The sequence below is a fragment of the Coregonus lavaretus genome (genome assembly GCF_964263955.1).
Source record: "Coregonus lavaretus genome assembly, chromosome: 4".
Taxonomy (NCBI): Eukaryota; Metazoa; Chordata; class Actinopteri; order Salmoniformes; family Salmonidae; genus Coregonus; species Coregonus lavaretus.
The window spans coordinates 4,541,398-4,557,668 of NC_139991.1; the positions used below are offsets into that span (position 1 = coordinate 4,541,398).

At 43.5% G+C, this 16,271-nt stretch overlaps 1 protein-coding gene across 1 annotated transcript; it reads left to right on the plus strand.

The window, feature by feature from the left end:
* Positions 1-1,346: 1,346 nt before the first annotated feature.
* LOC311127601 (neuronal acetylcholine receptor subunit beta-4-like) lies at positions 1,347-12,798 on the plus strand (the record flags this gene model as incomplete). Its single annotated transcript, XM_084159419.1, has 6 exons — positions 1,347-1,395; positions 9,107-9,252; positions 10,213-10,257; positions 10,728-10,837; positions 10,971-12,036; positions 12,634-12,798. The coding sequence occupies 6 exons, from the start codon at positions 1,347-1,349 to the stop codon at positions 12,796-12,798; spliced, it is 1,581 nt and encodes a 526-aa protein (XP_084015545.1).
* Between the last annotated feature and the right edge of the window lie 3,473 nt (positions 12,799-16,271).

Below are 16,271 nucleotides of genomic sequence, written 5' to 3' on the forward strand. Positions count from 1 at the left end.
ATGAGGGCTTGCTCTCTCTGTCCGATACAGCTCCTTCATTGGGCATGATAATGAGGGGTTAAGCAGTGTGCAGACGGTAAATCTGCTGGGCTGAGATTGCTCTTCCATTGGACTGACTTGGGTCCACTACTGTAAATCTGTCCCATCCAGAGACATAGGGTTGTTTATCACCCACCGGACCTAGTAAACATCCTCACCAAACCTGTGTGATGTCACTGAATCACCCAACTCATCACACAGCCACCATGATAGCCAGAGAAGATGTGTGGCAGGAAACAAACAATTTTAAATAGATGTGGTTATCTGGCCAGAGCATCCAGATGTAGAAGCAACTGAACTGAGACGTCAGAGTCTGTGTCAATGTTGTATTAGTGAGTGTGTTTGTGGTGTGACTGAAAGAGGAAGGCTGGTACAGTTAAGTGCATGTAGGAAAAGTCAGAGGGAGAGAGAGAGAGAGAGAGAGAGAGAGAGAGAGAGAGAGAGAGAGAGAGAGAGAGAGAGAGGTCACACCGAGTGCAGTGCAGTGACCTCATGGTCAGTGGAGTGAGATAATGACAGCACACTCATGCCATCTGATGAGGGGACAGACATTCTTCTGGTCATCTAACACAATATGGACACTAATAAAACGTTTCATAAAGCGCTCCAGTCCATTTGGTTGTCAGTTAATTGAGAAATCCTCATGTAGGGTAACTTAGGTCACCATGTGACCTATATTGGTGTTTTGGCAACTTATCCATGTGGCAGGTTTAATATTGGGAAAATAATAATATAGTATAAAAAAATAAAAACTAGCATGCATATAGTGGTCTAGATTCAACACATGACACTCTGGTCACAGATGATCATATGAATATAGATTTGATTGATTTTGTTGTGGATTAATAAATCAAGAAAACAAAACCTTTTATTGTCATACATGTTATTGTTTATAGCCTAAGTAGTACCACAGAAACCTGCCTACAACCTATAACAACTCACATGGCTAAGTATCAACATTGAAGGAAGGATAGCAGTTAGTCGATGATCGAAGATTTTCGCTTAGGAGGAGATAATTTTGTGTGTGAGAGCGATGCGCAACGAGTGAGGAAGGTGGAACGGTGTATGTTGGGGAAAGGGTCACGTTTCTATCCCAACGTAGCTGCAAATCTCGACCTGGTACAGACACACCGTTTTCAGTACACATTTGTTCTAACTAATGCGGGTGTCGTTATTTGTAGAGCCAGACAGGCGCTCGTGTGTGGAGCTTTTTAGGAGTTGGGAATGATTGGTAAGCACGTTAGATACTGTTCTTATTAATAGGCTTCCTGAATGAGGACACGGATGGATATCGTGACACTGTCAAAATGACACGGACTCTCACTCTCCTTGCTTTCCTTTTCACTTTTATAAAATGTAAGTATTTAATGTATGTGAATTTCGATTGCATTGTCAGTTCAGTTGACATTTTTTTTCTCTACAATGGGTTGTTGTTCTTGTTGTTATAACTGTACATCTTCAGGAGGTTAACTTTTGTAATTCACCAACAGTGCAAATTATTTAATTTCCGTGAGTGCATAAAGGTGTTTATTTTATTATCAGAGAGGAACATAGTTCAAAATGTATTGATGGCTTAATTAAATAAATTAGATACAATACTGTCAAGAGAATAAAAAAATATTTGTATTACCCTTTATTAGGTCGCACATAGGAGGACAAGCACTGAAGAACATTCACAGGCTAGTCAGGCAACCTGGCCTCAGAGCATTTCATATAATTATTTACTTAAATCTGACACACTCCATTTAGTATGATAGGTTACGTTTGGTATGGCATGCATTAATTTGTGGATGTCCATCATCCATTTAAAATGCTATATTATGAATTACAATTCGTATGATATGTTACGAATTTGACAAACATACAATATGTTACGAATCTTCAAAATGTATGCTATGTTAAGAATTCCAATTTGTTGTGACTAACGTAGGCTAGGTGGCTAACGCTAAAGTTAGCTAGCTGGCTAATATTAGCTAGGCTAGGGGTTAGGGTTAAGGTTAGGAGTTAGGTTAAAGGGTTAGGGGAAGGGTTAGCTAAAAGGGTTAAGGTTATGGATAGGGGAAGGTTTAGCTAAAATGCTAAGTAGTTGCAAAGTAGCTAAAAAGTAGTAAGTAGTTGAAAGTTGCTAATTAGCTAAAATGCTTAAGTTGTCTGTGATGAGATTCGAACACGTAACCTTTGGGTTGCTAGATGTTCACATTATATGCCCACCCACCTTTCATTTTTTGCCTTAAGTAACCTTCTGTCCTATGTAACCATACCACACATAACATGAGTATAATTTGAGTGTACCGGATTTAAATTTACTATGTTACGTCTAGTCTATGAGACGCGGCTGAGTCAGCTAATGCAGAGATACACTACATGACCAAAAGTATGTGGACACCTGCTCGTCGAACATCTCATTCCAAAATGATGGGCATTAATATAGAGTTGTTCCCCCCTTTGCTGCTATAACAGCCTCCACTCTTCTGGGAAGGCTTTACACTAGATGTTGGAACATTGCTGTGGGGACTCGCTTCCATTCAGCCACAAGAGTATTAGTGAGGTCGGGCACTGATGTTGGGCGATTAGGCCTGGCTCGCAGTCGACGTTCCAATTCATCCCAAAGGTGTTCGATGGGGTTGAGGTCAGGGCTCTGTGCAGGCCAGTCAAGTTCTTCCACACTGATCTCGACAAACCATTTCTGTATGGAGCTCGCTTTGTGCACGGGGGCATTGTCGTGCTGAAATAGGAAAGGGCCTTCCCCAAACTGTTGCCACAAAGTTGGAAGCACAGAATTTTGACAAACTGACTTGTTGGAAAGGTGGCATCATATGACGGTGCCACGTTGAAAGTCACTGAGCTCTTCAGTAAGGCCATTCTACTGCCAATGTTTTTCTATGGAGATTGCATGGCTGTGTGCTCTATTTTATACACCTGTCAGCAACTGGTGTGGCTGAAGTAGCCAAATCCACTAATTTGCATATATAGTGTATATTTCAATTTAAATGCTCTCTCTTATCCTGAGTCACTAAGTCAAACCTATTATGTTACAGTAACCTTTACAATCAGTCAGCAAAGATAGAGGCATTCTGGGTATTATCTTAGAGAACATGTTGTGTGTGTTCACTGTGCTGTGGTTGGAGGAGGCGTTTGGTTAAAAGGTTTCCAACAAAAGGGTATCAAATGGACATGACCACCTCGGTAATACTGATGAAGGAGCTCTGACCGGCCCTTCTCAGGAAGGGAGAGGGAAGTCACTGGGCGAGTAAAGGATCATATATCACACTTTGCCTATACAGTACACTAGCCATTCACAGCACCTTCTTGCAAGCGGATTTCACGGCTGGGATAGATGCTATGTGTAGCTTTTTACTTGTCCACTCTGTCTTGTTTGGTTCGTTGTCATAACATGTATGGCCTGACAATAAAGCCAGGGGAACTGGCTAAAGCACACAGACCTGGCTGGTGAACAGTCTGTCTGTGCTCAGTGTGGAGAACCTGGCAGTAATATTCTAACCATACAGTAATATTCTAACCATACAGCTAAATGCCACAGTGTTCTGTAATCAGTAGGACCTCTGGCATGTCTTGAGGGCCAACACTGCAATCCAGATGACAGGATGTTTTTTGCCTGCTGTTTTCTATTGGGTCAAAAGACAGGGTGCATTATTCACCTCCCAATCTCGTCCTAGATGCAATTTTTCAGAATGCAGTATTTTGGAGCGTGGAGCAGAGTGACCTTTTTAAAAGTCAACCATTGCTGATTCAGTCTCTGTATTAACACCGCTGCCCTCTCCTGCCAATCAATATAATGTCAACGCAACACTTTTAAAGCGTTGCCATTAAAAGGCATGTACAGTGAGGGAAGAAAGTATTTGATCCCCTGCTGATTTTGTACGTTTGCCCACTGACAAAGAAATGATCAGTCTATAATTTTAATGGTAGGCTTATTTGAACAGTGAGAGACAGAATAACAACAAAAAAATCCAGAAACACGCATGTCAAAAATGTTATAAATTGATTTGCATTTTAATGAAGGAAATAAGTATTTGACCCCTCTGCAAAACATGACTTAGTACTTGGTGGCAAAACCCTTGTTGGCAATCACAGAGGTCAGACGTTCCCACTCTTTGCAGATCTTCTCCAAGTCATTAAGGTTTCGAGGCTGACGTTTGGCAACTCGAACCATCAGCTCCCTCCACAGATTTTCTATGGGATTAAGGTCTGGAGACTGGCTAGGCCACTCCAGGACCTTAATGTGCTTCTTCTTGAGCCACTCCTTTGTTGCCTTGGCCGTGTGTTTTCGGTCATTGTCATGCTGGAATACCCCTCCACGACCCTTTTTCAATGCCCTGGCTGAGGGAAGGAGGTTCTCACCCAAGATTTGATGGTACATGGCCCTGTACATCGTCCCTTTGATGCAGTGAAGTTGTCCTGTCCCCTTAGCAGAAAAACACCCCCAAAGCATAATGTTTCCACCTCCATGTTTGACGGTGGGGATGGTGTTCTTGGGGTCATAGGCAGCATTCCTCCTCCTCCAAACACGGCGAGTTGAGATGATGCCAAAGAGCTCCATTTTGGTCTCATCTGACCACAATACTTTCACCCAGTTCTCCTCTGAATCATTCAGATGTTCATTGGCAAACTTCAGACGGGCATGTACAGTGGGGCAAAAAATTATTTACTCAGCCACCAATTGTGCAAGTTCTCCCACTTAAAAAGATGAGAGAGGCCTGTAATTTTCATCATAGGTACACGTCAACTATGACAGACACATTTTGAGAAAAACAAATCCAGAAAATCACATTGTAGGATTTTTTATGAATTTATTTGCAAATTATGGTGGAAAATAAGTATTTGGTCACCTACAAAGAAGCAAGATTTCTGGCTCTCACAGACCTGTAACTTCTTCTTTAAGAGGCTCCTCTGTCCTCCACTCGTTACCTGTATTAATGGCACCTGTTTGAACTTGTTATCAGTATAAAAAACACCTGTCCACAACCTCAAACAGTCACACTCCAAACTCCACTATGGCCAAGACCAAAGAGCTGTCAAAGGACACCAGAAACAAAATTGTAGACCTGCACCAGGCTGGGAAGACTGAATCTGCAATAGGTAAGCAGCTTGGTTTGAAGAAATCAACTGTGGGAGCAATTATTAGGAAATGGAAGACATACAAGACCACTGATAATCTCCCTCGATCTGGGGCTCCACGCAAGATCTCACCCCGTGGGGTCAAAATGATCACAAGAACGGTGAGCAAAAATCCCAGAACCACACGGGGGGACCTAGTGAATGACCTGCAGAGAGCTGGGACCAAAGTAACAAAGCCTACCATCAGTAACACACTACGCCGCCAGGGACTCAAATCCTGCAGTGCCAGACGTGTCCCCCTGCTTAAGCCAGTACATGTCCAGGCCCGTCTGAAGTTTGCTAGAGTGCATTTGGATGATCCAGAAGAGGATTGGGAGAATGTCATATGGTCAGATGAAACCAAAATAGAACTTTTTGGTAAAAACTCAACTCGTCGTGTTTGGAGGACAAAGAATGCTGAGTTGCATCCAAAGAACACCATACCTACTGTGAAGCATGGGGGTGGAAACATCATGCTTTGGGGCTGTTTTTCTGCAAAGGGACCAGGACGACTGATCCGTGTAAAGGAAAGAATGAATGGGGCCATGTATCGTGAGATTTTGAGTGAAAACCTCCTTCCATCAGCAAGGGCATTGAAGATGAAACGTGGCTGGGTCTTTCAGCATGACAATGATCCCAAACACACCGCCCGGGCAACGAAGGAGTGGCTTCGTAAGAAGCATTTCAAGGTCCTGTAGTGGCCTAGCCAGTCTCCAGATCTCAACCCCATAGAAAATCTTTGGAGGGAGTTGAAAGTCCGTGTTGCCCAGCGACAGCCCCAAAACATCACTGCTCTAGAGGAGATCTGCATGGAGGAATGGGCCAAAATACCAGCAACAGTGTGTGAAAACCTTGTGAAGACTTACAGAAAACGTTTGACCTGTGTCATTGCCAACAAAGGGTATGTAACAAAGTATTGAGAAACTTTTGTTATTGACCAAATACTTATTTTCCACCATAATTTGCAAATAAATTCATAAAAAATCCTACAATGTGATTTTCTGGATTTTTTTTTCTCATTTTGTCTGTCATAGTTGACGTGTACCTATGATGAAAATTACAGGCCTCTCTCATTTTTTTAAGTGGGAGAACTTGCACAATTGGTGGCTGACTAAATACTTTTTTCCCCCACTGTATATGTGCTTTCTTGAGCAGGGGGACCTTGCGGGCGCTGCAGGATTTCAGTCCTTCACGGCGTAGTGTGTTACCAATTTTTTCCTTGGTGACTATGGTCCCAGCTGCCTTGAGATCATTGACAAGATCCTCCCGTGTAGTTCTGGGCTAATTCCTCACCATTCTCATGATCATTGCAACTCCACGAGGTGAGATTTTGCATGGAGCCCCAGGCCGAGGGAGATTGACAGTTCATTTGTGTTTCTTCCATTTGCGAATAATCGCACCAACTGTTGTCACCTTCTCACCAAGCTGCTTGGCTATGGTCTTGTAGCCCATTCCAGCCGTGTGTAGGTCAATCTTGTCCCTGACATCCTTGGAGAGCTCTTTGGTCTTGACCATGGTGGAGAGTTTGGAATCTGATTAATTGATTGCTTCTGTGGACAGATGTCTTTTATACAGGTTACAAACTGAGATTAGGAGCACTCCCTTTAAGAGTGTGCTCCTAATTTCAGCTCGTTACCTGTATAAAAGACACCTGGGAGCCAGAAATCTTTCTGATTGAGAGGGGGTCAAATACTTATTTCCCTCATTAAAATGCAAATCAATTTATAACATTTTTGACATGCATTTTTCTGGATTTCTTTGTTGTTATTCTGTCTCTCACTGTTCAAATAAATCTACCATTAAAATTATAGACTGATCATTTCTTTGTCAGTGGGCAAACGTACAAAATCAGCAGGGGATCAAATACTTTTTTCCCTCACTGTACATTCCCCTTTCAAGACCCAAGTTGATACACACACACACATGCACGCACGCCCGCACACACACACACACACACACACACACACACACACACACACACACACACATACACACTGTAATAGCCCTTCTCAGCAGGTAGTGATTACTAGTTTGAGTGGCCTGCTCTCCCACTGGCCAGTGCCCTTCACCTCTGGGTAAGGAGTGTGGATGTTTGACAGCAGCCTCCCAGGGCTTTGACAACATGCCATCTGTCTTGTAGAGGACCCATTGTGTTTGATGGGAGTCCAGCCAAGTGACTGATGATAGGGTAGCCATGGCAACATGCACCAGTCTATGAGGGAGTCCTGTTGGACACTCCCGAACTCTCAACTCTACATGAAGCTATACCTCGATAATTAGGATTTGTGGTAATTGTCTGGCATAAACTGGCACATGGGCCTGTCTGATAATACACTATTGGGAAGGGATCTACAGTCAAAACATGTATCTTATTTTTACCTACCATAATAAACGTGAATCAATACTATGCATGCCTGTCTCCCTTGGCTACAAGTAGAGGAGAGTCTGACTGCATCACTTCTTGTTTTTAAAAGAAACAATGTGTTGAAAATTCAAAATTGTTTGCATAGTCAATTTACACACAGCACTGACACACACACTTACCCACCAGACATGACACCAGGGGTCTTTTCACAGTCCCCAAATCCAGAACAAATTAAAGAAAATGTACAGTATTATATAGAGCAATGATTGCTTCCATCAAAGATTGCTCATGTAAACAGCAAACCTGGTATAAAAAAACAGATAAAGCAACACCTCACTGCTGAACGCCTCTCCCCTATTTGACCTAGATATTGTGTGTATGTACTGTGGTCCTCTGTAGCTCAGCTGGTAGAGCACGGCGCTTGTAACACCAAGGTAGTGGGTTCGATCCCCGGGACCACCCATACACAAAAATGCATGCACGCATGACTGTAAGTCGCTTTGGATAAAAGCGTCTGCTAAATGGCATATGTAGGCTATATAACATTTTAAATGTATGTAGTTCTGTCCTTGAGCTGTTCTTCTCTATTAATGTTCAGTATTATTTTATGTTTTATATTTCGTGTGGATCCCAGGAAGAGTAGCTATTGCAACAGCTAATGGGGATCCTAATAAAATACCAAATATCAGTGCAACAGTCTTAGCAGCTATTGTAAAGATTACTCCAGGGCATGTACCATTTGACTAAGCATTTTTTCCCAAAATGATTACTTCTGACTGGGCTACTCAGCTTCTCTCTGCTACTGTATGTCGGAGCATTAGTCACTATAGAGGAGGGCTGATGGGGGAAGAGAGGGTTGTTGGGGGAAGAGAGAGAGTGGGGGGGTGCTCGCCATTGTTTTTAATCAAAGCCCTCTTTACTCCTGACTTGCGCGTCGTTTATCAAGGAGAAGAAGGTGTGCTGGTTTGGTTCATGGCTGGGTATTCATGGCTGTAGCTCACATAAGAGAAAAGGCTGATCATGTGGCTTTAGGCTCTGGCTCTGCAACAGCAGAATCATTAACACTCTACCGAAACATCTCCCCTCCCATATCCCGGATGTTAATTATTCTGCAGAAAGGCTCCAAGGCCCTCATATTTTTTACTATCTATTTAACACAGCCCAAGCCCTATCAGACATGCATTCTCCCCTGTGGGAGTCTGTCTCGCACTTAAGTATGCAGTTTGTTTGGAGTGCTATTAAACACCTCCAGGTACAAGGGTATAGAAACCAGGAAGTGTCGCAGTAGGTGCTTTGTTCCTATTTGTCCTGGGTTGGGGAGCTGACAGACTGAAAGACTGCAGAGTCAGCAACACAGTCTTCATCCAGTCCACACAAGACTATAAAACATGCTCCATTAAACAACATAAAAAGACTGGCGTGACAGTCCAGCTATAAAACCAGTGACTAAACACAACAGCCAGTGGGTCTTTTTTATCGCACAGTAATCTAGTTTTTTCATTGTCATAACACAATTGCAATAAAGGTAACAACTGTGACTATTTCCCATAACTATCCCCAAATCACTGTTGACTCTATCCACAGGTGGCAGCTGTGCGGACTCAGAGGAGCGTCTGATGAACTGGCTGCTGGGAAAGGATCGCTACAACAAGCTGATCCGCCCAGCCGTAAACAGAAACGAGCGCGTCACTGTCATACTACAGGTGTCCCTGGCCCAACTTATCAGTGTGGTGAGTCTCATGATAGCCGATCCATAGAGCCAGTTAGAGTGCCTGAGATGGAGAGGAGATGTGGCAGATGACGGAGACCACAGAGGGAGAGGACAGAGGAAGAGATGGACAGAGCAGAGGGAGAGGACAGAGGAATAGATGGACAGAGCAGAGGGAGAGCAGAAAGGGAGAAGAGAGGGGAGAAAACAGAAAGGGAGAGCAGAGCTCAGAGGAGCCAGTGGCAAACATTTTAATTACTTACACAGATTCTACTGAAAGGCCCTGGCCCTAATGACAGCATGGGTATAGGATGGATCTGGCAGGGCTATGCTCTCCGTCTCTGTCATGTCCAGATTGAAACTTCAGCACATTGCGTTAGAAGGAGCTGTAAAGCTGCCGCAGGAGAGGACGTTGGAATCCCACACTGATTTACAGGATCCTACCTCCCTTCCTCCCTGCCCTGGCGTGGCCCAGAGAATAACAGCAGGACACATACATCCTCTGTTTATGGCCTCTTATTGTCCTCCTCTTCTTTGGTAATTGAAATTTTAATGTCCTGTAAAGTGTAATGGTATGAGAAGTGTGATATATTTGTTTTAAAGCATTGTGCTGCTGCGTGCAGTGAAGGTTTGCACACTCTGCTGCCCACTCCTTTTTAGGGCTGTTCGTTTTACTTGCTGTTCAGAGTTGATGCAAGCGCTCTGGGAATTTATCAACAGGTCCGACGGCGCTCAGATGGCAGATGTGTTCCAGGCGACGGTGTCATTTATCTTAACAATAGACCCCATGTGCAGGGAATTTATTCAGCGTGAAAACACATCTCTCACTTTTACTCTCTTCTAAATCAAGCATGTGCACTAGATGTGTGCTGGAGTCTGTATGTGTGTCTGAGTTGGTGTCATTAAACATGCTTTGTGTATTGTATAGTAAATAGTCTGTTTTTAAATGAAGCTAACACTCTACTACCTTTTTAATTTCCAGAATGAAAGAGAGCAGATTATGACCACCAACGTTTGGCTCACACAGGTAAGCGGAAGATTATGGTCCTATCCTATTAATCATTCATTACTCAGTCTGTCCCCTCGTCTATCTCCAGCTCCAGTGTCCTTCTCACTGAGTCTGAATTAAAGCAGAACCATGCTTCTGACTCAGACAATCCGGAACAGAACAGACTGATAATTGTGCACACACCATTCACCACTTTTCATTTCAATGATAATTAAGTGTGTAATTGGGAATAATCTGGTGTTGAGAGAGAGTCCTTATGTGACTGGGTGTGACAGCCAGAACCGTGAAGGTAGCATAGCAGTTAATAGCGTTGGGCCAGTAACCGAAAGGTCGCTGGTTCGAATCCCAGAGTCGACTAGGTGAAAAATCGGTCTATGTGCCCTTGAGCAAGGCACTTAACCCTAATTGCCCATCTAAATTGCTCTGGATTAAAGTGTCTGCTAAATGACTAAAATGTAAAATATGTAACTTCCTGTCTGTCTCTCCAGCACTGGGATGACTACAGGCTATCATGGGACCCTTCTCAATATGATGGCATTGACAAGCTTCGTATTCCTTCCAGACACATCTGGCTACCTGATATTGTGCTCTATAACAAGTAAGCATTGTCCAGATACATTTTCTAAATGATGAACACATTTTCTCATGTAATTTACAGATCAGTTTCTGTAATGGAGTCTGACCCTATCTCTAATCCTCTCCCCCTACCTCGCTTATCCCTCTCTCCATAGTGCGGATGGAACCTATGAGGTAACAGTCTTTACCAATGCCATTGTCCAGTTCAACGGCAGCATCTTCTGGCTCCCTCCGGCCATCTATAAGAGTGCCTGCAAGATCGAGGTCAAGCACTTCCCCTTTGACCAGCAGAACTGCACGCTCAAGTTCCGGTCGTGGACCTACGACCACACTGAGCTCGATCTGGTCCTGAAGTCAGGGGTGGCCAGCATGGACGACTTCACGCCCAGTGGGGAATGGGACATCTTGGCCCTGCCGGGCAGGCGGACGGTTAATCTTCTGGATCCTACCTACGTAGATCTCACCTATGACTTCATCATCAAGAGGAAGCCGCTGTTCTACACCATCAACCTGATCATCCCCTGTGTCCTCATCACCTCTCTGGCCATCCTGGTCTTCTACCTGCCATCTGACTGTGGGGAGAAGATGACTCTGTGTATCTCAGTCCTCCTGGCACTCACTGTGTTCCTCCTCCTGATCTCCAAGATCGTCCCACCCACCTCGCTGGACGTGCCTCTGATTGGGAAGTACCTGATGTTCACCATGGTGCTGGTGACCTTCTCCATCATCACCAGTGTGTGTGTGCTCAACGTGCACCACCGCTCCCCCAGCACACACACCATGCCCTCCTGGGTCAAGGTAGTGTTCCTCAACAAGCTGCCCCATCTGCTCTTCATGAGACGCCCCCAGAATAACTCGGCCCGCCAGCGGCTGCGCCAGCAGAGACGACTCCAAGCTCGCAGGTCCATACTGGCGGACCTAGGATACCCTGCCACCGCCACATCCAAAACAGCCAAAGCTGCCACTGCCATGTCTTCCTCCTCTGCCTCAGCCTTCTCCTCCCTGGGACACTTTTACAACAAAGTCGCAGCTCCGCTGGGTTACACACACACCTTCAGGAAGGGGGAGGCCTGCTCCACTGAGTTCCTGCCCAACAGCTTCCCCTCCTCCCAGGACCTCCGCCAGAGAGGCAGCCCAGACTGGGGGGGAGATGTCCAGGATGCAGTGGACGGGGTCCGCTTCGTGGCTGATCACATGATGGGGGACGACGATGACCAGAATGTAAGTGAACCATGACCATGTCAATGGGGTTAGGGTTGTGAAATGAGCTAGAGATATGACTCAAAGCAGTGTTTTTTACCATTGGTCCTGGAGAGACATAGCGTGTACAGCCTAGTACTTTAACACCTGTCTCCACTAATGATCATGACCTTGATCAGCTGGATCAGTTGTGTAAGTGCTGGGCTAGGACAAAAGCCTACACACGCTGTGGTCCTCAAAAACCAGGAATGAAGAGTACTGGGATGTGAGGTAGTTGAGAATAAAACCCAGTAAAATAACCCAGACTGTTGTAATAGATTGTTTTCATAAATAAATCTATGTAAAAGTGAGGTGACCAGGCCTGAAAAATGGCCACCTTCAAAAACTGCCGAGAACAGCAGAAGAGAGGGGTGAAAGGGTCAATAGCTGTTACAAGGTCTGGCTCAGCAATATTTAGACTGGTGGTTTCTCATTGTTTCTTCATCTTATATTACATTTGCATCACTTTTTACTCATCAATCACATATTATACTCCACACCCAATTTTTGCATGTCACAGGTGTTACTGTATGAACATGACAGTAATCTGATCATACCTTGTTCTCTGTGTGGTCCCAGGTGATTGAGGACTGGAAGTATGTGGCCATGGTTGTGGACCGTATGTTCCTGTGGATCTTTATAATAGTGTGTGTGACTGGAACCCTGGGTCTCTTCCTCCAGCCTCTGTTTCAGCATTCAATAGTCCCCATCCAGCAGCCCAGCTCAGACACACCCCGTACCTGAACCCCCTAAGCTGTATGGGGAAATAAGGGTCATAGCCCATCAACCAACGCCATGTGGCCTACAGCAATACAAGTCTCTTTGCTCTTTCTGTTTCTACTACCTGGTCCTAACATGACACATCGGTACAAGGAAGAGTTGACTTTTTCATGTAGTTGAAGCAGAGCTACAAAGATGGACTATATCCTGTAAAACCAGACTGAAAGTAAAACATTACCCGGGTGGAGAAATAACCCATATAGACTGAAAGTAAAACATTACCCGGGTGGAGAAATAACCCATATAGACTGAAAGTAAAACATTACCCGGGTGGAGAAATAACCCATATAGTACAGAGATATGTCAGATATAATAAAAATGTCATAGAAAATGTATAAATGTATAAAAATGTCAGTGAGTTTGATTAAATTCATTAACACCCAATAAAGTCTAAAGTGGTGGGGTACTTCATGAAATGATGTTCAGTGTGATTAAATAAAATAGCTTGACTCAGTTAAAGCAATTTTCAAGTGTAAATCAGATTATTAGGTCACATTGATAAGATGGATATTGGGCAAAATATAATGACTCAAGCTAAGGTGTTATAAAGAGGCCTCCTAACTGATGCACTCCATATATAAAATGAGTTAGTGTATGAGTTACAAGTGTATAACCTGTGAATTACTGGGGATATTCCCCACGGATGTATTATTTTGATGCATTAAACAGTTCCAGTGAAAAAAATTATTTGTACTGTTTATTTTGTTATATGTTCGTTTCCTGACTATCCATGAACAGAAACATAAAGGCAGAAACATAAAGGTAGTGAGCCTAATAGTGAAACATTGACAGCCACACAAGAAGTTACATATTGTGCCATCTACTGGCCACATTGTAGATGCCCACACTGGCAACACATCCATTGACATTGCACTGATTCTCTCTCTCTCTCTCGCACACACTGGAGGAAGACGTTTACTGCTCAATAAAGACTGCTGAGAGGCTCATTAGAGATTCTGCAGACTCTTGTGGTTATTTTGTGAGACATTTAAATCAAGATAACACATGCATGATGCATTCCAGTGCCAGGAATGGTTAAGTTGAGTTTTTTTTGTTCAATTCAATTACAAAATCAAGTGTTGTTCCTTTATATTCATTTGTAATTTGTAGGCACTTCAAAGCAGAGTAATCATATTCATAAGAACCTACCCCTATACCGAATGAACATCAATAATGTATTCAGTCCAAAGAAAACAACACAGGGGGTATTACCTCAAGAACAACAAGAGGACATCATGAGTAATCACCAATATCAGTATGAGATGCCACCAGTAAATTACATCCTATTAGTCAAATGCATGAAGGCCTGTTTCTGAGGGTGTCCCTGTCAGCTATAGGTATCAGTCTCTCCTTTGATAAATCGCCAGAGCCCTGTTTATCACTGACTTTCTGTCACATCAGCTGCTAATGACAAGGCAAAGCAGCTTTGTTACTGATTCATTAAACATGTGAATCTCCTACCTCAACTGATGATATGTGATTACACTGACAGTTTAAACATCCGCCTGCCTACTGGGGAGTTTAGGAATACCACTGACTTCTAGGAAATGTGCAAGGTGGGTGCTTTTAACCTAATAACGTATACATTTTTGTGCCAATAGAGTTTGAATGATTGTACCCTTCTAATATGCTTACACCTATCCTAAAGAATAGCCTCTTTACTAAATGTGATCTGTATCACATTTGTTGGTCTGTCTTGCCAATTTTTATAGTACTGTACCTACAGTATGTCTTAATCTTAATGTTCGTGTTTTTTGTTTTGTCTGAATTTTGGGGGTGTAATTACAATAATTGTATAAAAATAATTGTAAATAATGCTTTATCTATACTGCCACACTGGCATGACAATAACATAAGACATCTGCTTCATCAGCTTGATAAGCACAGATGTAACATGTTAACACAGCCCTCAGAATTATTTTACAGCAGCAGGCCATTATTCTCGCAATCTACCCCTACCTTGGACGATGCTGGACCAATTGTGCGCCGCCCATGGGTCTCCGAGTTGCGGCCGGCTGCGACAGAACCTGGACTCGAACCAGGATCTCTAGTAGCACAGCCTTAGACCACTGCGCCACTCGAGAGTCAGATACAGTACTTTCCCCTCAGTTCTAACACTCACATGGTGTGCCACTTTACATTATACAACAGTCTACACCAAATCAGCAAGGTTTTTTCAGCTGCTTTCACACCTCTGAATGAATCATTGATTCACTGTCAACAAGGAATTTCGTTTGAATTTGTAAACTGAACTCCAGTAACGTCCTCATACCTCCAATCAAATAGTCTTCTAGCCCCACCCAAATAGAATTGAACAATCTGTTATCGATTCTGTTGAGTTGATAGACTGCATTCTATAGGCCTAGGCCAGAAATCAAATACATGACGTTCGTTATTAGTGATACATACAGTACAGTGCCTTGCAGAAGTATTCATCCCCCTTGGCGTTTTTCCTATTTTGTTGCATTACAACCTGTAATTTAAATTGATTTTTATTTGGATTTCATGTAATGGACATACACAAAATAGCATCATGCTGTGGGGATGTTTTTCATTGGCAGGGACTGGGAAACTGGTCAGAATTGAAGGAATGATGGATGGCGCTAAATACAGGGAAATTCTTGAGGGAAACCTGTTTCAGTCTTCCAGAGATTTGAGACTGGGACAGAGGTTCACCTTCCAGCAGGACAATGACCCTATGCATACGGCTAAAGCAACACTCGAGTGGTTTAAGGGGAAACATTTAAATGTCTTGGAATGGCCTAGTCAAAGCCCAGACCTCAATCCAATTGAGAATCTGTGGTATGACTTAAAGATTGCTGTGGCTAGATGTGCCAAAAATCCCAGTGGCTAGATGTGCCAAGCTTATAGAGACATACCACAAGAGACTTGCAGCTGTAATTGCTGCAAAAGGTGGCTCTACAAAGTATTGACTTTGGGGGGGGGGGGGGCTCAAGTTTTTTTTTGCAGGCTCAAGTTTTCAGTTTTTTTTGTCTTATTTCTTGTTTCACAATAAAACAATATTTTGCATCTTCAAAGTGGTAGGTATGTTGTGCAAATCAAATGATACAACCCCCCCAAAAAAAGCAATTTTAATTCCGGGTTGTAAGGCAACAAAATAGAAAAAATGCCAAGGTGGTGAATACTTTCGCAAGCCACTGTATATACAAACGTCGACTATGAAAGCAGTCTGATGGCGAGGTGACTCCAATTCCTGAAATTACCTGGCCGTGGGGGTTAAAGTGGCGACGTTATGATGGCCGTGGGGGTTAAAGTGGCGACGTTATGATTGACTACCGTAGTTTCTCAACCTCTCTCTCCTGCATCCCTCCCTCACCCCGCGCGCAGTTGGCTCCCCAGCATCTGTAGCAGCTTGTCGGCACCGCGCGCTTTCATTACTCCCACTTCCCACTTTCTCTCTTCTTCTGCCTCTTTTT